At 48.5% G+C, this 22,778-nt stretch overlaps 1 protein-coding gene across 1 annotated transcript; it reads left to right on the forward strand.

Annotated features, from left to right (window-relative positions):
* Nucleotides 1–13,205: 13,205 nt before the first annotated feature.
* LOC146246414 (frizzled-9) lies at nucleotides 13,206–16,175 on the forward strand. Its single transcript, XM_084684169.1, has one exon. The coding sequence runs from the start codon at nucleotides 13,915–13,917 to the stop codon at nucleotides 15,685–15,687; it is 1,773 nt and encodes a 590-aa protein (XP_084540295.1). The 5' UTR covers nucleotides 13,206–13,914; the 3' UTR covers nucleotides 15,688–16,175.
* The last annotated feature ends 6,603 nt before the right edge of the window (nucleotides 16,176–22,778 follow it).

Raw genomic sequence — 22,778 nt, forward strand, 5'->3', positions numbered from 1 at the left:
GATTGTTTCAGATGCATTCGAGAAATAAAGCTTTATTTTCGCAATCAAAAGTTTACAATTATGTGTTGTTTCTTTTAATATCCCCAAACTACAGTTTTTATCCATGTAAATCAATAGCCTATTTGTACTCCAGACTTTAGGGTCAGTGCAACCTGACAGCTCAGAGTTGAAAACTACAAATAGAATTGAGTGTAAAAAAGAACTACACAAGTATCTGGTCATCCTCTCTGACTGAGTTACTCACGTCATGAAGCTAGCATTGGGCCTACTGTTGAAGAGCCCATAAACTGGGCACAGCTTCACCTGGCCACAGTTTGTAATCACGCCTTTAATACCATATCAGACTTCTGGGAAATAGCCTACTTGTGAGTGTCATTTCAATGGCGGTCAGCTCGCCATTTCTCTGGACGACCTTGAAAGGTAACTCCTTGTGTGGGGAGGTAGCGCGTGTGGTTAGGTACTGTGCCACATCCTCCAACCAAGTGCCAAGCCTTTACCAGAAGATCTCCGCTTCCCCTGAAGCATTTGCTTTGGCAGGGCCCCGTCACTCAGCCTGGCATTGTTGAATGCAGGGGAGGACGTATGTGTTCACCTGTACTACACACGATGAGAGGCCAGATGTATTCAGCCCCGTGAACGCTGTGTTCTGTCTGCCAGCATCACCGAGCAGAGAGCGTGCTAGGCCTGTTTGGAGAGTGTGCCTTTGAGAGCGCCGGAGACCCTTTGCGGAATAGCACTTAGCTCCTACCAAAACCACACATGCTTTCATTCAGTGTTTACATAAAGCGGTTACTGATCGTGAGATGTTCGCTCTTACGGACCCATATCCATTCTAATTACCCTGTGTTATGATTGGAAGGGAAACGTGGCTATTTTTCGACTGAGAAAGGAGTTAAGAATAAATAAAGTCACGTCTAAGAGAGAACCTTGTTTTTCACGGTCGCTGATGCAGTTTAGGATAGCCCGTTATTATACAATCAAAACTTTGAAATCAGGTTAACGTCTATTAAAGAGCCATTTGGCCAAATTTCCCCCATTTCTGATGCGGTCTGTTAGGCCTAATAACGAAGAGATCATTTATAGCTAGGCAGTTAGCAAGTGAAACATAAGTCAATCATGTGACGAATTGCAATCTGGGAGCGTGATGTTTAAATGTCCAGCCTAGTTTACCGACATGTTTTTTGAGTACAGTAGCAGTTACGGGTCATCCAGTTCACCGTTGATGTAGAATAGTGTGTTTGTCTATAGGCTAGGACTGTCAATATGGACTACGATAGTGAGCGAATGAGTCTTTGAGTGATCTCGACGGAACACGAAGCATTGTGATCGGTTATGTGGTCCTTGAATAGCTTTGGATTCAGGTCTTTTGTAAAAGCAGAGATGTCCTTCTCTTGTGAATATATTTGCATTCATTACATTTGTTCAAGTGGTGCACAAGCACTCATTCAGAAGTCTGCATGGCCAGGCTGGGGTGTAGCCTCTGAGGTACTGAAGAGGTCACGCCATAATGTGGCATTTATGGACTGTGAGCACTCCTACCACTCTCCCCCTCTTCACTCTCTCTCTCCCCACCACACACACACACACCCCTCAGCAGACCCAGGATCCTATCCAAAGATAGTCTCTGTCTTCATGACTCATGAGAGTGTGACAGAGGAAGATGGTGGCCGAGTTCACCTTTTATGAAGTGAGGGCCTCACCCTAACTTAGGTGCAGTATGCGTGAGTGTGCGCGCGTGTATGTGTGATTCATGAAAACTGGGACAAGCCCTACTCCAGTTCCTCACGGCGCTCCAGAAGAGCTAGCCTACACATCTGAAAGGAAATCTTGTCCTCGTCGTGGTGGCTAAGTGAGCTGACCATCGCCATAACTGCATTTTCTTTACTGTAAATAAAACACTTGGGTCCAGGATGAATAGAAAGGACTATGTATTGAAGCGTAGCTGCTTGCTTCCACTTCTCCTGCCCTCATACCTTTCTCCACATCAAAGGCAAGCTTGACCCCTTCAATAGTTTACAGTACTTCTGCTTGAAACGCTGTCTTTGGGAAAGGTATTCAGGTGTGTATACCAGGTATATTCAAATAGTATAGCGGTGGTGTTGTAGCCGTATGCACTCCTTCACACTAGTCATAAACAAGAACGAATGAATGTAACCATTTATTGGATACAAATGGTTGTATGTTGTCTTGGCAATGGTGGCGCTTCTCTCAGGGGGAGGTTGGAGTGTGTGTGTGTGTGTGTGTGGGGGGGGGGGGCTAATAAACATTTACAACAACAATAAAGGTCAGAAGTAGCATAGCAACATTCCCCCTGACACACAGCTCTGAGTGGGTTAGACTTCCAAAGTTTGTTCCATCATTACAAAAACTAACTCTACCAAAACCAAATATAACGAGTATTAAAATATCGACATACACTCAGATGGGTAATGTAGAGTAAAGATGGTCTACTTTCAGCTAAGGTCAAATCATCAATGTGTTTTGTGTATGCTTGGGTATTTTTATTCAAATATTCCAACTTTATCCATAAATGTACTTTTTCATATACATACACACTGGACACCCTGATGTTTCCTTGGACGTTTCATCCAGTTAGGTTCTTGATATGCTTTCAGGAACTCATATTCCAGGATTTGCTAAAGTCCATTTCTCTTCTAACATGCTACTTTTCAAGCAAGAAAAAAAGCTACTAGTCTTTCCTGGCTCTAAATCTTCCAAAAGAAACTGTGCCCTCTATCCATACAGCCCCTTGTGTCTTGGCACCCAGGAGGGAAGATTAGATAGAAGCCTCCGTCCTGTGCCAGTGTTTGGCAACACAGTGATGGTCTGTTTGCCAAGAACTCGTTTAAACGAGCCCATATCTCCTGTCTGAGCTAACTTCCTCCCCTGGTTTCCTTGTCTTTATCACTGATCTGAAAACAGTGTCCTGGAATTCACTTTCACCTGTCAGTGTGGACAGAGAGCAGACATGCTTCAGAGCTCATCTTCATCTCATCCTGAGCTGCTTAACGTTTAAAGAGACTCACAGAGACTAACTCGTAGAAACACTGAATAGGTATGGTTATCATTGTAGTGTTTGAAGGGAAACTGAAATGAATGAATGCCTAGAAACAGGCAATGTTGGATTCTCTGTCGTCAGTGGCACTACTCAGACTCCTAACCAGGATGTAAACACAGGGAATGTTGAAACTGTGACACGCAGGGCCGACAACACGACACAACCTCCACTTGTACACAGACCTTCGTGCAAGCTCTCGGCAGATAGCAGCTTGGAGATGGAACAGGAAGATAACGGAGATAGGGAAGGTGGAGGCTGGAGCCGATGGTGGGTTCCTTGCTGGGGAACAATGCAGTCAGATGAGTCTGAAGACAGAGCTGGCCTGATAAGATAAACACAGCCAGGGAGTCGGCCGTCTAACGGGACAGACAGAGGCACCTAGCAGCAGATGATATCAGAGCTAGGATGGGCTGGGCAAGGAACCAGCCAGACCAGTACTACCCCAGCCCAGACAGGCACCAGCCAGCCAGACCAAGAGAAAGCTGTGGAACATCCAGGCAGTCAGTTCAAGTAGAGAGGACACAAGCCAGGTAACACACACACCTCAGTCTTAAAACAACACTCTCTGACGTTATTTGGATTTGCAGTCTTCATTTATGACCCCCCCCCCCCCACACACACACACACACTTCATCTCCTTTGGCTGGATCAATGTCCTTTTCATAATATCCAAAGCAGTGCCACTCCTCCCCCTCCTCCTCATTTATTCAAGTCTGAGGAAAGGTTGTGTTTTCCTTTCCTCTCTCCTCCAACCCCCCCCCCCCACACCCCAAACACACACCTCTGACTGAACACACACTCGCTGCAGGCTGCAGAATGAGAGCTGCAGGCTGCAGAATGAGAGCTGCAGGCTGCAGAATGAGAGGAAGAGAGGAAGGAAGTTTCCTCCTCTTCTCCCTCCTGTGTGCGTAGAAACACTCGATAGATGTGGTCATTATTGTGGTGTTGGAAACGCAGACTTTATCAAATACCTTCTAGGTATCTCAGTTCTCCTGGCTCCTGGAGCGTGGTTATCCTCCCGGCTCCTGGAGCGTGGTTATCCTCCCGGCTCCTGGAGCGTGGTTATCCTCCCGGCTCCTGGAGCGTGGTTATCCTCCCGGCTCCTGGAGCGTGGTTATCCTCCCGGCTCCTGCAGTGTGGTTATCCCCCCGGCCCCTGCAGTGTGGTTATCCCCCCGGCTCCTGGAGCGTGGTTATCCTCCCGGCTCCTGCAGCGTGGTTATCCTCCTGGCTCCTGGAGCGTGGTTATCTGAGGAGAGCTGCTCTCTGGGACGGGGGGGTTGAGGACATGAGCATGTTCACAGGTTAGGGAGACCTACTCTGGTACGTCATAAAAACAGAGGTGTTTTTCTCCGATCTCTGCTTGCGTATGAAGAGAGATATATAAATATATATATATAAATATATCTAAATAAAAGACCGTGGTTATGATGACTTGCAGGTTTGACAGCTCAGCTTTTCTGGTATTTTTCTACTTGAGGGATCTCTGCATGTTTGTGTTTCAAACGGCCGATTGGGTTTTCGGTTGTCGGAACGAACGCTGACACAGGCACCTTGTTGGGCATAGAGGGTCTTTGTGGATGGCAAGCAGACAGGCTTTTCTGTGGCACATCAGTCCAGCCCACCCCTACCACCAGCGCACCTCCCCAGCCAGTCTGACCATGGAGAGATCCAGAGACGGACCAGGTAGAGCACAGGAACAAGGACGACAGGAAAGTTATTTTGGGCTATTTATTTATCCGAAACCATCGGCACATAATCGCCCCTCGTTTCCAGGTACCCCTGAAATGGACAGTCTAAAAATGTATCCTAATTACTCATGCTGACTTGGCAGAACCGTCACAAAGATTTGTAGAATAGTACATGTGCCCCTGTGGGCTCTCTTAAACTAGGAGATTACACAAGGTCCTCACCTCCACCTATTGATTGGCCAACAGAGCCGTCAGTATGCCTTCTGCCAACCAGAACGCCCCCTCAGCTTCCCTGACCCACCCTCCTTTCAGCCCCACGCATCACAAACACACCAAGGTTCTCCTTGACTGTACAGTCCTGCCCTCAGGGCTGTTTCCGATGTGAGCTGTTGCTTTCCCCCCTACATGCCCACTCTCGTCACCACTGGTTAGGACAATTACTGTAGAAGCAGTGGATAGTGTTTTTACCTCCCCCCTGTAGCACAACTGCCCCTCCCCCGCTGGCTTCGGCTGAATACAGGCTTTGTATTTAATAACCTATAAAAACAGGAGGCCACTTAATACAAGCAGGATAATTCCAATCACGTGTTAAGTTGTAGTGACCTGAAACAATAATTTGACTGAAAATTACTTCTCTCTGCGTAAATATAAACCAATACCCCTTGACTGATGACTCACTGGTCCAAGCAGTTTATTACTGTTATGAACTAATGACAACTTTTGGTGATAGGTGTGTATTTTCAACATTGGAAAATAATAATTTAAATTCTCAGATTAACAGATTTAACAGGAATGATGATGTTGTTGTGGTGGTATCTCAAAGCTGTACAACTGGCAGTGTAAAAAGAGGAGTATAGTCCTCATCAAGTACTCATTAATGATGAAAATACTTTTGTTTTATACAAATATTTTTTTGGGAAAAAAAATGTGTGAAAACATATTGGTGACAATATTTATTTGAAACCTTTTGAATCTTTTTTTCTAAGTACTGGTACCAGAAAATCTACTTAAGTATAGTAACAAAGTATTAGTTAGTATTACTGTGATCAGATCAGTCCCCCCCAAACAGTTTTAGTCCCCCTAAAATGAACAGGAAACAAAGTCCGTTTTAAAACGGGTATCGTAGCAGGCAACCTGTGTAGCTGTGTGGATGGCAAGGCTCCAGTGGGGATCAGGGGGCTGTGGGGCTCCAGTGGGGATCAGGGGGCTGTGGGGCTCCAGTGGGGATCAGGGGGCTGTGGAGCTCCAGTGGGGATCAGGGGGCTGTGGAGCTCCAGTGGGGATCAGGGGGCTGTGGGGCACCAGTGGGGATCAGGGGGCTGTGGGGCACCAGTGGGGATCAGGGGGCTGTGGGGCACCAGTGGGGATCAGGGGCTGTGGGGCACCAGTGGGGATCAGGGGGCTGTGGAGCTCCAGTGGGGATCAGGGGGCTGTGGAGCTCCAGTGGGGATCAGGGGCTGTGGGGCACCAGTGGGGATCAGGGGGACTGGGTCTGGTCCTGCCAGCGACGGCAGACACCACCAGAACTGTTTTCTTTCTCCTTTTTTTCCCTCCCTTTTTCAACACGGAGGAGAAGAATCAGATCTTTATGCGAGGAGTGAAAACCTGGTGTTTATATAAGTGAGGGGTGGGGGGGGGGTGGGGGTCGACGGGGGACACCAGATTAGGAAAGGAAGGAAGGAAAGAAAGGAGGACAATGTCGAGAGAGAGAGAGAGAGAGAGAGAGAGAGAGAGAGAGAGAGAGAGAGAGAGAGAGAGAGAGAGAGAGAGAGAGAGAGAGAGATCAGGAGCTGGGTGAGGTGGAGGAGACTCCCAGGGTGAGGCGATGCTGCCTCGTTCGCTCAGATCAGCTCTGAGCAGAGGTGCTACAACTGCACCACATTCAATCATGTCATGGTACACTGCCAACGCATGATCTTATAAAGTCTATTTCTCCGCTCTCTAAACATCCCCAAACTCTAAAAGCTATAATTTCCAAACCCTAAAATACAATGCGTTAGTGTTCAACCATACATGATTGGAAAGTGTCAGCTTCAATCAATCCTTTTTGGACCCAATTTGGGTTTTATTTCCTGCTTTGCCTTCCTCTCCCTCCCCCTCCCCTCCCCTCTCTCTCTCTCTCTCTCTCTCTCTAGCTTTCTCCCTCCTTCCTTCCCTCCATCTTTCTTATAAATGCCATCTAAGTGACAGAGCAGCAGGCCAGGCCCTGACTCCCCCCCTCCCCCCCACAAGTCACCATCTGCCCCCCGGCCCCCTGCCCCGCCCAGCCTCTGCCAGCCCAGAAACATGCCACCTGACCCCTCCGTCCATCCACACTGTATTAATAGGACTTGTTTGGCGCGCCAGCCTGGTGTGTAACTTTAGCTGGGGCTGGGGTGGGGGGGGGGGGGGGGTAGAAGCTGGAGTTAGAAGACAGGGAGTGAACAGTAAAGACAGGGGTAACAAGTTGAGGGCTGGGGTAAGGGGGGAGGAGGGAGGGCAGGGGTGGGGGGAGAGCATGGGTAGGAGAGACAGGGCTGTATAGGAGAGACAGGGCTGGGTAGGAGAGACAGGGCTGGGTAGGAGAGACAGGGCTGGATAGGAGAGCTACTTGTTTTCATCTGCCGGTAAAAGATGGCCACCATCAGGCAGACAGGCAGACAGACAGGCAGACAGGCAGGCCCCTTGCTTGTCCCTGTCTCATGTGCCAGAGCCATTTGACATCAGCAGGGGCTCCTTTAGCTGTCCTCTGTCACCAGACACCCTCCTCTCACCCTCATCTTCATCCCTGCTCCCCTCGCTGCCAACTCAAACAATAGCTCAAGTGCAGAAGACCTTGATGAGGTCCACAGTGTGGTCCAACATGTTCCCATGTTCACAGGAAAGTGTTGTGATCATACTAAGACAGGTTATAAAACGTTATTGAGTAAGAAGATCAATTTGGTTCGTAGCAGGAAAGTGCATATTGTTTGATTGTTATGGACTGTAAATGTCACATCAGAGATTAAACATGCTCAATGCTGCATTTGGTGTCAATGATCCTTGGTATTTCTGCCAAGAGTCTTGTTTCAAATCCACTTCTCTCAGTACTAAAACTGCAGCTCACATGCCCAGTATCTTTAGCCCCCTATGGAGTCGACAGGCAAGGTTCTGGGTCTCTGTATTCCCGTGGTTGTGATATAAATATCTTCTGTCTGTTCAGGCATGAGAGACAGCAGTCTGTGTGTGTGTGTGTGTGTGAGAGAAGAGTTTGCCCTTCGGTAAAGAGACAGCCCTGGAGGCGGTGACGGCTGAGGTCCAGACACTCACTCCAGGTATTTTCCTGTTAATTGGACCGATTCGTTAGCTATTTACAGTTCTGACGGCGGGAGATGATTGATGGCAGCCTCACTGTATTACTGCGTTTTGGCTTCGCTCTGTCCTGGCAAACCTGCCAAGCTTCACAGTCCTCTCAACACGTCACCCAACATAATAATCCATCGAGCCAGAGGTCAAAATGAGGCATATTATCACTTTGGTGGATTGATGAAGTAAGGCGTCTTAAAATACATCTTGATCTGGGTCTTTACGTCACCGCCCCAGAACAGACATCCCACGGGGGGTGTGGAGAGTCCTGCACATGCTCAGTAGAGCCCACAAGCCCAGGTTAAACGTGTTTGCAGACAACAACAACAACTGGTTCACCTTAACGCTCCTCTTCCTGTTAACGCCACCGTCAGGTAACTCACACCACTCACAGTACCAAGCCACGGCGTTGAAACCACTAAACATTGTCCTCTCTGAACGTCTGGTTCAGCCTGAGTTCAGTGAGTCTGAAGGAGGAAGTTTCCGGAACCCCAGCCTGCCGGGTCAGAGAGGCCACACTTGGAGCCCCAGAGGATGGCCCCCCTGCTGAGCACTGTACTCTGTGGGAACATGTCTCTCCCCCGGGTCAGAGGTCGTTGGGCACAGGAGGGGGTCTGTTTCCTCCTCACTGGCCTTTCCTGCGGGAGCAGCATGGAAACACACAGTCTCTTAAGACTGTCAGGCATCTTCACTATGCACTCACTCCTGTTGTCTGCATTGTCTCCCCTCCATCCTCCTCCTTCCCCTCCCTTTTCCATCTCTCCTCCTCCTCTCCTACCTTCTCCTCCCTCTATGCCTAATCCTCCCCATCTCTCCTCCCTCCTCCGTCTGCCAGAGACTGTTCAGCAGTGTGTCTCTCCAGGCGTCTGGTCTCGGTGAGGGAGGGAGTGTGTGTTTGCTTGGCTTTTCCAAACGAGGCCAGCGACCCTCTTAGACTGAGACGCTTCACCCTCTCCACACTCCTAAAAAATCTTTTAACGCAGCCTGTATATAAAACGGCTGTATATATTCCACTCTCCGTTAGTAAAAAATCTCATATTTAAATATTTTTTTTCTCAGTAACCAAGGGGGGACTATTTAATGGAGTCTGCAGCATCCAGAAGAACGTTTCTCTTCAAATTCCTAAAAACTATTTGCTTTCCTTGGCATCCTACATTCTGTTCATAGTTCTGCAGAGGCCAAACGTTCTTCTTGTGCCAAGTCTGCTTGCCTTCTGCCACAGAGACCAACCGAACACCACAAGCACCATGTCATCCTGGCTCTGGGCTAACCCTGGCACCCTCTTATGCCCCCCTTCCTCAACTTGATCTGCCCCCCCGAAAGCCAGACGAGTCGTCGCGATCCCACAAGCAGGTTTGATTGAGACGGCAGATGTGTTTTCACAGCGTGAAAGTCGCCCCTCTCAGCCCGTCACTCATTAGGGAAATCGATGAGTTGTGAGACATCAGCACACTACACCAGCACACTACACCAGCACACTACACCAGCACACTACACCAGAACACTACACCAGCACACTACACCAGAACACTACACCAGAACACTACACCAGAACACTACACCAGCACACTACACCAGCACACTACATCAGCACACTACGTGTGACGAATAAGAGACATCCCATGTGTTGTTAAAAAAGGCAGGTCTGCCTGGAAGAACGTCTTGTTAAAAAAGAAATACCGGCATTTGGGTCTTTAATGGAAGCCAGGATGGAAACTACCTTGTTGAAAGCTCTTTTAGAAGGACTTGCTATAAACAGGAGTGGCTCGAAAATGAGTAATTAGCCAAACGTTTCCTCTCACTTCCTTGGTTTGACATCTCTGTGGGAAACTTTGATACCTTACGGTGTGGACTGACATCGTAAGGTAAGGTAAATGTTCAAATGTTTTGTCTATAGGCCTAAATCAGACCACTTTTTGTGTTCTCTCATTTGTGTGATTAGCTCTCCACGCTGCGTGTTCAGTCACGTCGCAAAGACACTTGTGTTTTAAAAGTTTGAGAGTGTGACAGCTGGCAGATGGGTAATGGGGTGGTGACGAGATTAACCCTTGAAATTCAAGCGGCTTCCAAGGGTATCGACCTATTAGAATGTCACAATTTCTCTGGGCTTAAAAAAATAGTGTTGGTTCCAACTGGCGTGGCTGAGTGAGACCGCTGCTTTGTTGGGCAGTCAAGACAAATACATTCTTCAACTACCTTGAAGCTGTCATGTAACATATCATTTAGTCATAATTGTTTCTCATACTTGTATGAGAAGTATTTCTTTTCTTTTCTAAACACACTACGTGCCCAGTGCCCATTCTTTCACCAGCGAGAGAAACAGAGATCTTCTGGAGTTTCATATTTAATAGCAAATTACCCTTGTCATGAAGGAATCTAGATATGTGTGTGGTGAATTGTGTACTTCCTCTCAACAGATTAGAGATTAGATTAAACATATGCATTTTCATCGAATCAGTCTTTAGTGATCAAATTAAATGTATTCGATAATTAATTTAGTTTTGTTATTATTTTTGCTTTTCTTAGGGTTGCTCTTGAATGAGACACACGACTGTAACCCTGACTTCAGTTTATGGTTCTGATAAGCCTCCCTCCCTCCCTCCCTCCCTCCCTCCCTCCCTCCCTCCCTCCCTCCCTCCCTCCCTCCCTCCCTCCCTCCCTCCCTCCCTCCCTCCCTCCCTCCCTCCCTCCCTCCCTCCCTCCCTCCCTCCCTCCCTCCCTCCCTCCCTCCCTCCCTCCCTCCACACGCATACGGCATTCTCAGCCAATAACTCAGGCACTCATTCACCAACACACACAGCTTTTGTGTCTGTGCACCAGCCTGGCCGTTTTAAATAAGTTATCCTTACTTGTGAAGTTCATGAAAAAGCCTCTTCCTCAATCAAATCCCTGATGCCTACAATTGTAACATTGACTGATTGCCCTTGTAGCTGTAGTTTCTTTTTCTTTATTTTCTCCTCATTCAGTGAGCGTAAAGAATAGCTCCTTTCATGGCGAGCTGAACGAGGCTTCACCGTGGATGAGGAGAGCCTTGCTTAAACAGCTCTCAGCCAAAACAAAAACAGACGCCAGAAGGAATCCCATTTCATTTATACGAGTAGGAAATTGACCCGTCGGAGAGAAAGAGAAAGAGAGAGGGAACAGAAGAAGGAGAAAAAAGAATGGGGTTAGGGGGGGAATTGATCCCGGAGGCTGTGGGAACGTGACGATTGGGCCGGTTTCCTGACTGCCTTCTGGAAACACGGAGGAGGAGGAGAGAGGTGGAGGAAAGAGGAGAAGAGAGGAGGAGGAAGGAGGAAGAGGAGAAGGGTAGGGAATCCTTACTACGGCTCTTATAATGCAGTTTCCTGAGAGAGGTGTGCTTAGCATGAGAATGGAGGACAGAGACCAGGTGACACTCTCGTCACCATGCCAACCTCCAGCAGGACAGACAGACCAGGTGACACTCTCGTCACCATGCCAACCTCCAGCAGGACAGACAGACCAGGTGACACTCTCGTCACCATGCCAACCTCCAGCAGGACAGACAGACCAGGTGACACTCTCGTCACCATGCCAACCTCCAGCAGGACAGAGACCAGGTGACACTCTCGTCACCATGCCAACCTCCAGCAGGACAGAGACCAGGTGACACTCTCGTCACCATGCCAACCTCCAGCAGGACAGACAGCTGGAGCTGATACAGGAAGTTACAGGATCACAGTAAGGGTTCAGACCTAGGAACTTCTGATCCTCGATCTCATGCTAGACATTGTTTGAAACTTTCTTTGGAATAAAGTGTCTCCTAAACGAATACAAAGTATAAAGTAGATTAAGACAACTGGAGAGGAAGATAATCTATCCTCAGAGAGTTTAGCTGTGTGTGTGTGTGTGTGTCCTGTCAGCAGGGATGCCCTACAGCCTCTGTAAATATTTGACGGAATATGAAGTGAGTAGACTAGTGGACAGACGATATGAAGTGAGTAGACTAGTGGACAGACGATATGAAGTGAGTAGACTAGTGGACAGACGATATGAAGTGAGTAGACTAGTGGACAGACGATATGAAGTGAGTAGACTAGTGGACAGACGATATGAAGTGAGTAGACTAGTGGACAGACGAGGAGACTGGACTCAGGCAGACGTGGAACAGAGCATCCTAGCTTCGTAGACTCAGGTCTCAAGTTCTTTATCTGAAGTCTTCTGATGTTTGAGACTGTGTTCCACTGTGCCAGGAAAACTAAAGCAATCTCAGTATATCTCAGTATGTATTATAAACAATTTTTCTTCTTAATATCTTGACCCTGGTCAATGAGGAGGGATGGACGTCATTCATCCTGGAGATTGACATTTTGTGAAATTGACTGCCTATACTTAGGTAGTAAACTTAAGTCATATATTAACGTTCTGTACCAAGTTGTATTTGTTTGTCCAGCTGGCTTGTCCATCCTTGACCTTCCCAGAAGCAGTGACCTCAGCTTTGTAAGAGTGGCCTGCTGTATGTGGAGGATGATGCGGTGTAGGAAGTGACCACTAGATGGGAACAACAGCCTATCAGGACCTCCACCATTCCCTGGATTACATCTCAGAGCTCCACACAGTAATTGAGTTACTCTGTTATCTGACTGGGAGAAAATAGAGCCCCCATTAAAAGACACAAACTTAATTGAGCTCACACGAACGCTATTTAAATTTAGATTGCCATCATACGCGTTGTGTATGAGAGTCGGGAGGACTTGGGGAGGATCTACGTTGATTAAAACGTTCTCTGATGTTCTCCAAAGCAGTTTTTGACAGCTGGAGCATATTTCATCAAGACCGGAATGTTAATGTCCTTCATGCTGTCATAGGTCACGTCTGGCTGAAATTTCATGAGAGGGTGCATTCAAAATACCCTTTGTTGACAACAGCCTGATATTCACTATGAACGAAATACTTTATTGTAAACGGTAATATGAGTCTGCTTTGATGTAATTTAGACGGTGTGAGATCTTACATAATTAAATATACATTAGTTCTTCAAGCGTGTGTGTGTAGTAGGACAGTAAGACAAGTTAAGGTTTCCGAACTAGGCGGAGCAAGCACCCCGAGACTGGGTTCGTCACCTAAATCCCGCCCCGTTACTGAATAGGCAGAGAGTAAAGAGAAAGTTAACACACTCACCCGTGCTACATACGGAGCGACACACAGCTGGACCAGTACGCTATTTCTCATCAAACTGAATCTCGTCGCGTGGTCCGTGTGAATATACCCGGTGGAAATTGTCTTGGGATTGTAAAATAATTTTCGCATTTCGCAAATGAAATACTTCCCCTTCCCCTGAGTTTATTAGCATTCAACAAATAACGGTCAACTGGAGAACGGGAGTCGACTGCACTCCAGGTTTAATACGCGTGCTACCGGTGGAATACATTAGCTAATTGTTTTCGAATGTGTCGTGCAATGCACGAGTCTACCTGTGTCATACATGTAGTTAACATGTGAGACCTTAACATCGGATCAAACTTCGGCCCCGTGTTGGATACGCACATTTTTAATTCACCTCTGTATTCGGATTTTGTTCCAAAGAAAAACAACACGTTTTGCGGAGGTGTGCAAGTCTGACCAGGGGAAGGGCATAGAAGTCTGTCTGCTGCTCCGATGATGAACTCCGTTATTCGTCGTTAACGTCTCACCATCTTGAACTTTGTCTCATCAGCACTCGGGATATTTAGACAGGCATATTTGGGGCATTGACTCATCACATTATAACTGTTTTGCCGTTTACTCACCGTTTTGTTCCTAAAGACTTGAGCTTTTTTTTTTTTTTTTTTTTGCTCATGGGATGAAGTACTCGTACTTGTTTTTCTTTCCCCGTTCTTAAATGGCAGCCTATATCAACATGGGACGCTTTAATCTGAGGATTGCGATCTTATTATGGTGCCAACACATTATAGCCAGCTTCAGTCTGGAGATAGGAGCCTACGATATTGAGCGGGGCAGACCTGCTAAATGTGAACCCATCACCATACCCATGTGTCAGGGCATTGGCTACAACATGACCCGGATGCCCAACTTCATGAAGTACGAGACCCAGTTGGAGGCTAGCATCAAACTGAATGAGTTTGCCCCTCTGGTGGAGTACGGCTGCGACGTCCACCTCCGCTTCTTCCTCTGCTCCCTCTACGTCCCCATGTGCACCGACAAGGTGTCAACCACCATCCCCGCCTGCAGGCCCATGTGTGAGCAGGCCAGGCACAAGTGCTCCCCCATCATGGAGAAGTTCAGCTTCGGCTGGCCCGACTCCCTAGACTGCTCCAAGCTGCCCACCAGGAACGACCCCAACTCCCTCTGCATGGAGGCTCCTGAGAACCACACCAAGCTGGAGACCAAGAAGGGAGAGGGGATGCTTCCGGTTCCCCCCCGACCCAGGCAGCCCTTGGGGGGCAGTGGAGGGCGCTCCGGGCCCAGCCTGGGCAACTGCGACAACCCAGAGAAGTTCCAGTACGTGGAGAAGAGCCAGTCGTGCGCGCCGCGCTGTTCCTCAGTCGTGGACGTGTTCTGGTCGCGGCGGGACAAGGACTTTGCCTTCATCTGGATGGCGGTGTGGTCCACGCTGTGCTTCGTCTCCACCGCCTTCACCGTCCTCACCTTCCTCCTGGACCCCCAGCGCTTCCAGTACCCCGAGAGGCCCATCATCTTCCTCTCCATGTGCTACAACGTCTACTCGGTGGCCTTCATCATCCGCTCTGTGGCTGGCGCCGAGAACATCGGCTGCGACCGGGAGAACGGCGAGCTGTACATCATCCAGGAGGGCTTGGAGTCCACAGGCTGCACCATCGTCTTCCTCATCCTCTACTATTTCGGCATGGCCTCGTCCATCTGGTGGGTGGTCCTCACCCTCACCTGGTTCCTGGCTGCCGGGAAGAAGTGGGGCCACGAGGCCATCGAGGCCCACAGTAGCTACTTCCACATGGCGGCCTGGGGCATCCCCGCGCTGAAGACCATCATCATCCTCACCATGAGGAAGGTGGCTGGGGACGAGCTGACGGGGCTGTGCTACGTGGGCAGCATGGACGTAAACGCCCTGACTGGCTTTGTCCTCGTCCCCCTGTCCTGCTACCTGGTCATCGGCACCTCCTTCATCCTCACAGGCTTCGTGGCGCTCTTCCACATCCGCAAGATCATGAAGACGGGCGGCACCAACACAGAGAAGCTGGAGAAGCTCATGGTGAAGATCGGCATCTACTCCATCCTCTACACGGTCCCCGCCACCTGCGTCATCGTCTGCTACTTCTACGAGCGCCTCAACATGGACTACTGGAGGTTCCGCGCCCTGGAGAGCAAATGCGTGACGTTCCCCGGCCGCAGGAACGAGGACTGCTCCCTGGACGCCTCCATCCCCTCCGTGGCCGTGTTCATGCTGAAGATCTTCATGTCCCTGGTGGTGGGCATCACCAGCGGCGTCTGGGTGTGGAGCTCCAAGACCTTGCAGACCTGGCAGGGCCTGTGCAACAGGAAGCTGGCGGTGCGGACTAACAGGAAGCCCTGTGGCAGCGTGACCTGCGGCAGCTCTCACTGCCACTACAAGACTCCCGCCGTGGTGCTGCACATGTCCAAAACAGACGCGTATCTAGAGAGCCCCACACGCGTGTGAAGGAAGCTAAGAGGCGCTTGGTGGTCTGCCAGGGCGTATTGACTATATGCCAAAGGTAAACAATGCTGTGTTCTGTATAAAGTGCTCAGGTTGGCGTGTTTCAGATGTTAATGTTGCCTGAAAGATACCTTTTTTGGTGTGTTTTATGGTTCGCTTGGCTTACAATCCCCAAACGCTTTGGATTGCCAGCAAATGACAAAGGGAGAAAGGGAATACGTGTTGGGTAATTTTTCACAAATCTGGTTGTTTCTGGTCGACTAAATCAACATGAATGCAGAAGCTATCTTGCATGAATGTATCAATATTTGGTATACTTTCCTTTCTTTGTGTGTTTATTTATTGTTGGATATTTAATTGCTGGTTATGAGTTTTGTATGTTGTATAAAAGTACATGTATTAAAAGAGTGATTAGTTTTGAATATTGGAACTGTTGAGATGTAAAAGTGCCTTTGAAAAGAAATACATATTTTTCTGCAGAAACAAAATAAGGCAAATAAAACATATTTATATTTTCAATTATTACCATCGTGTCACGTTTGTTTGTTTTCATGTTAGCCGTGGCCACGTTGTGCCTGAAAAAGAGGCTAACTTTGTTGGATTTTCTAATACTTTACACTGTTTCCTGAAAAATAGGAGTTATTTTTGTCATGTGCCTCGTTTTTTATTTGGTCGTCTGTCCTAAGCAGCACAAGACACCCAACGGCCTGATTACTCTTACCAGGCATTGGATTGAGTTTAGGACGGACTTTCCCAAAACAACACGGTCTTCCTCAATATATAACATTTCACTGAATAAGACTCTTTCAAGTCAACTATTTTCTTATATCAAATATTGCCTAATTAAATGTAAAACCTTTCTTGACAGGTTTAAAAAGACAATTGTCATGTTGAGACCATAACATTGTTAACATTCATTTAGTTTTTTATGCTCAGGGATCCCGCTAATTTAAGGACTCATCTTAAACTTTTCTTACTGGTTAGTTTCCCCAGTTCAACTGTTCAGTTTAATGTTGGCTGTCCTCGTGTGTACTTTCAGTGTACTGTCAGATTTGTGGAATCCAAACACCCCGACTTAAAAACACAAACAAGAATCTGTGTGTGTGTGTGTGTATGTTCACCGCAGTGACGCCTGGTGCCAAATTTCTGGTCGGTTGACAAAAGCGTTAATATTGTTCTAACCTGCAGCGTAGCTTAAGCCAGAAAATCACCAGCGCTTCCAGACACCAGGACTGTGGCAGTGTTTATAAAGTTATGCTGAACTTTCTGTTTTCCATTGAAACATCGTCAGGTCCAGTAATAATAACTGGCCGACGACATTCCATGGTGATAGAGAAAGAGTGCAGGACTTTCAGAGTTGAGTCACGAAGCTCTAAAGAATAATCCCCCTGTCTTTCTGGGGACGGCAGACAGCCTCATCAAACTCCATGTCTTGAAAATCACCTCATAAATATCCGTATCCGACTTTAAACAGCTCAGACAGGCCGCGTTGCTACTGTAGAACAGGCACATTTCACATCCATCGTCCTACGTTACACCTCTAAACACTGATGGTATTTATTTACATTTGGTGCGCTGCCAGGCTAACCAACGTGTCGTTTAAATGCGAGGCCATTGTAGCCTTTCCCTGTTCCCTGTTCCTGCCTGCGCCGACATTGTCCTTGGCTTGGCAGGGGCTCTCCCCCCGGAGACCAAAACCACAGTTACATTTCTCCATAAAAAGCCGTGTTTGTTTTGGATCCCCGCGCCAGGGGGCCACTGTGGTGCGTTAACCACGCATGCTACTCACAATCAAGTGCCATTAATGCAGGCCCACTTTCAAGTTTACACACAGGCAACGTAGTTACATGAACACTGGCTTCTCATAACAATAACAGTCTGTTCTGCATCAGCAGTTACAATCCTGACAAGGCCTTTCATGATAAGATACCGAAGGCTCCTATGCCTGTGCTTGTGATGTGTTGGGATTTCTGGAAGACTGAAAAACATGTTTGTTTGGCACAAAGCTTCCTATGGTAGGACAACAAACTGACAGCAGTCAGAAGATTTTTAAGATGTGAATTTTAAGGGTTTTTATTTTGGTTGACATTCAGACTTTATTTGCTTTACTTATTTACTTGTACATTTTTTATTTAGTAGGTGGAATATGTAGCACAAGTCAGTGAACAAATAGGAGTCAGACGTTTTTTGAAGCTGAGAATCAGCATTTAGCACTTTGAACTCCCAGACTGTTTAGATACATGGTCACAGAAATACCTCTAACACTAAGTGCATCACTGTTTCTCTGTCAAATAACAAGTAAGTTGTTGTGCTAAATATGACAAAACACACAAACCTCACTACCTCACAAAGTCTGTGAGTCGAGTCAGAAGTGAGGGGCTCTCTAAAACCATCTTCATTTATCCGGTGAAACCAGGGAAACGTTCCACATCGACATTCCAGCTTTCAGACTATAACCCGGCCATTGACTAGCAGGTCCTTCAGAGAGCCTGGTCACAATAGAGGATCCCAGAGCCATTGTGGGAGAGTGGACAAGATAGAGTATCTGTGTAATAGTGTCCTCTTAAAAAGGAGGCCGATGTCTGGCCATGTGTTTGATTAAAGGCTTTCATTAAAAGAATAGGGACTTTCCTTCCCCCTCTCTCCTGCAGAAAGGCAGGAAGAGAGAAAGAGAGAGGAACAGAGGGAGTGAGGAGGTCTCATTACTCTGCACCCCCTGGCCATATCCCTTTCCTACGCTGGTTTTGATGTGGAAATGAGCCTATTGAAAAAGCCCATTGAAAAGCCTGCTGCCCCTTAGAAAGGGTGTAGCGCCAAAATGCCCAGCAGCTACCCTGCCCCTCCCTGGCCCCCATCCATCCCTCTAGCCCCCATCCCCACTGCCCCCCTCCATCCCTCCCCCAGGCCCCCTTGAGTGTAATGTGCCATTGCTTGTCTCTGCCATGTCCCACCTGCTAGCACCCTCCATGTCCTTGCACTCCCTGAGACACACACACACACACACACACACACAAGGATGGTTCTAAAGTTTCATGGTTCTGTTGTAGCATCACTCACATATTTGGGGTTTGTGGGCCATCTCAATTTATTTCATATGAACCAACATTTAGTTTTTTCAGTGACTGACTATTTCAGACCAGCTAGCTTCCTACTCTGACAGACACCTAACAAACAGGAGGCATGTTCCTCTAAAAGACAGACACACAGCTACCAGCCTCGAACCTCCTCACCACAGCCATCAGACACTCCTCATCATAGCTATCAGACACATCATCCAGGTCACATGTTTGGCTCCTGTATAAAGCTGCCATTTTGATTTTGGGTTGCTAGGCTGCTCTTCACCACTCTGTGATAACAATGTCAAGAGAGAGAGACAGAGAGACGGAGAGAGAGAGAGGGAGAGTCTGACTCAGACTGACTGACAGCATCTCAACGAAGCCCTTCCAGAACAGTGGGAACCAACGATCATTTAATGGGAGAAAGGGAGGTGAGAGAGAGAGAGAGAGAGAGAGACACACACACACAAGGAGAGAGTGAGGAACAGAGAGAGAGGAACACAGGGTGCTGCCAGTGCATCATTCATGTTTTGAACTTCAAAGCCCAATAGAAATACAGATAGAAAGACTTGCACAAGTACCCTGGCCATTCCACCCCCACCCCAAATCTGGGCCTCATTTACCAAAGACCACCGGCCCGACAATGTTATTTGGCTTTGAATGCTGTACCCACATGGTCCATTGATGTTAGTTACTTTTTACTTGTTATCTGAAGTCTGGTTTTGACTTTGGTTGTGGGAAGGGTTGATTGAGTGACAGTGATTGACCGATGAGACACACACACACACACACACATCAGCCACAATCTCTCACACATAATCACAGATTCTTTTTATCTCATGGTCAAAAGCTAACCTTTTGGGTTGTGCCTCTTATGAAGCTAATTCCTTCTATGCCCTCCCCCTCCTCCCCCCTAGGATCTAGGATAGGAGAGCCAGATCTAGAGTAGGAGAGCCAGATCTAGAGTAGGAGAGCCAGATCTAGAATAGGAGAGCCAGATCTAGGATAGGAGAGCCAGATCTAGAATAGGAGAGCCAGATCTAGGATAGGAGAGCCAGATCTAGAGTAGGAGAGCCAGATCTAGAATAGGAGAGCCAGATCTAGGATAGGAGAGCCAGATCTAGAGTAGGAGAGCCAGATCTAGGATAGGAGAGCCAGATCTAGAATAGGAGAGCCAGATCTAGAATAGGAGAGCCAGATCTAGAATAGGAGAGCCAGATCTAGAGTAGGAGAGCCAGATCTAGAATAGGAGAGCCAGATCTAGGATAGGAGAGCCAGATCTAGAGTAGGAGAGCCAGATCTAGAATAGGAGAGCCAGATCTAGAATAGGAGAGCCAGATCTAGAATAGGAGAGCCAGATCTAGAGTAGGAGAGCCAGATCTAGAGTAGGAGAGCCAGATCTAGAATAGGAGAGCCAGATCTAGAGTAGGAGAGCCAGATCTAGAATAGGAGAGCCAGATCTAGAATAGGAGAGCCAGATCTAGAGTAGGAGAGCCAGATCTAGAATAGGAGAGCCAGATCTAGAGTAGGAGAGCCAGATCTAGAATAGGAGAGCCAGATCTAGAATAGGAGAGCCAGATCTAGAGTAGGAGAGCCAGATCTAGAATAGGAGAGCCAGATCTAGAATAGGAGAGCCAGATCTAGAATAGGAGAGCCAGATCTAGAGTAGGAGAGCCAGATCTAGAATAGGAGAGCCAGATCTAGAATAGGAGAGCCAGATCTCTTCTTCAAGCCTGTTGATGATGGCCTTGCAGTGAAACACAGACGAGCATGGCTGCTTATAGGAACTGTGGTCTGTGATTATCGCATGATCTTACTGGCTCCTGCTTTTTGCACCCAGGAACTCAGTCTATACCCTGGATCTGAGTTCCTAGTACCTAGCTCCTTCAGTGGAAACACAGCTTTTGTTCATTTGAGTCACTTGATGAAATTGACAGAATCCTCAACTACCAAAATAGTACATTGAATCAGCTTTGGTGTGCGAGTGTGTGATGATGTTCAGGGAATGTCACGGCTCTCGAGCCGATGAGTCTATTTCAACATGTCAGGTACTCGCCCCCCCCGTACTCGCCCCCCCCCCCCCCTGTACTCCCCCCCCCCCCTGTACTCCGCCCCCCCCCCCTGTACTCGCCCCCCCCCCCCCCCCCCCCCCGTACTCGCGCCCCCCGCCCCCCTGTAATCGCCCCCCGCCCCCCTGTAATCGCCCCCCCCCCCTGTACTCGCCCCCCCCCCGTACTCCCCCCCCCTGTTCACCACACATCAGCGTCTGGGCTGGAACAGGCTTCACTTCAGAACATGTGATGCATCATTTCTGCTGATGCTCAGACTTGTTCAGCAGCTAGCAAGCCAACACAGTTGTCCTCAGAAAACACCCTCCCCTCCATTTCTCTGTTTGTCCACCGGTGACCAAATAAAACAAACAGAATTTATTCAGGAATGGACGAACCAAAAGGAATCAACAAATTGGGATTTTTTTGTTGTTGCCCACAACTGTTTCTCACGGGTTTTAAAAAGTTTAGAAAATGACTTTTACAGTAACACTTGTGTGAAATGAGGAGTCTTGATGTCTCTGTGTTTGTGCGCGTGTCTGTAGTAGAGATGATTTAAAGCCTCAGTGACAAAAACATGGATAGGCAACGTTAGCTAAAGTGACGTCATGTTTTGAGTCAAAACAAGGGTCAGCCCCAGTCCTGCTCCGACTGTGTGCATCATGAAAGGTGCTGTTGTGTTCCGCTGCAGCTGTCACCGAGAGGCAGTTTGTGAGGATTACGTCCAATTTCTTAAAGTAGGGTCGGAGACAAACATCGGTCTTGAGGCAGTGCTATTAAACCAAATTTGGTTAAGAGGCATGTAGAATTTAAGACCACCGTCTAAACCGGAGAGACAGCCGTCTTGACAAAGGGCCCGTGGCTCCTGCCTGCTCCACAACACACAGAGAAAGCTTTGTAACGCATGGAGAGAGGGAGAGAAGAGAGGTCCACCAGGGAGGGAGAGAAGGGAGGTCCAATAGGGAGAGAGGGAGAGAAGGAGGGAGAGAGGGAGAGAAGAGAGGTCCACCAGGGAGGGAGAGAAGGGAGGTCCACCAGGGAGGGAGAGAAGGGAGGTCCAATAGGGAGGGAGAGAAGGGAGGTCCAATAGGGAGAGAGGGAGAGAAGGAGGGAGAGAGGGAGAGAAGAGAGGTCCACCAGGGAGGGAGAGAAGGGAGGTCCAATAGGGAGAGAGGGAGAGAAGGAGGGAGAGAGGGAGAGAAGAGAGGTCCACCAGGGAGGGAGAGAAGGGAGGTCCAATAGGGAGAGAGGGAGAGAAGGAGGGAGAGAGGGAGAGAAGAGAGGTCCACCAGGGAGAGAGGGAAAGAAGGAGGGAGAGAGGGAGAGAAGGAGGGAGAGAGGGAGAGAGGTCCACCAGGGAGGGAGAGAAGGGAGGTCCAATAGGGAGAGAGGGAGAGAAGGAGGGAGAGAGGGAGAGAAGAGAGGTCGACCAGGGAGGGAGAGAGGGAGGTCCAATAGGGAGAGAGGGAGAGAAGGAGAGAAGAGAGGTCCACCAGGGAGAGAGGGAGAGAAGGAGGGAGAGAGGGAGAGAAGGAGGGAGAGAGGGAGAGAGGTCCACCAGGGAGGGAGAGAAGGGAGGTCCAATAGGGAGAGAGGGAGAGAGGGAGGGAGAGAGGGAGAGAAGAGAGGTCGACCAGGGAGGGAGAGAGGGAGGTCCAATAGGGAGAGAGGGAGAGAAGGAGGGAGAGAGGGAGAGAAGAGAGGTCAACCAGGGAGGGAGAGAGGGAGGTCCAATAGGGAGAGAGGTCGACCAGGGAGGGAGAGAGGGAGAGAGGTCGACCAGGGAGGGAGAGAGGGAGAGAGGTCGACCAGGGAGGGAGAGAAGGGAGGTCCAATAGGGAGAGAGGTCGACCAGGGAGGGAGAGAGGTCGACCAGGGACGGAGAGAGGTCGACCAGGGAGGGAGAGAGGTCGACCAGGGAGGGACAGAAGGGAGGTCCAATAGGGAGAGAGGGAGAGAAGGAGGGAGAGAGGTCGACCAGGGAGGGAGA

This window comes from Hypomesus nipponensis, chromosome 20, assembly GCF_054491055.1.
Source record: "Hypomesus nipponensis isolate SF chromosome 20, ASM5449105v1, whole genome shotgun sequence".
In the NCBI taxonomy this organism is placed as follows: Eukaryota; Metazoa; Chordata; class Actinopteri; order Osmeriformes; family Osmeridae; genus Hypomesus; species Hypomesus nipponensis.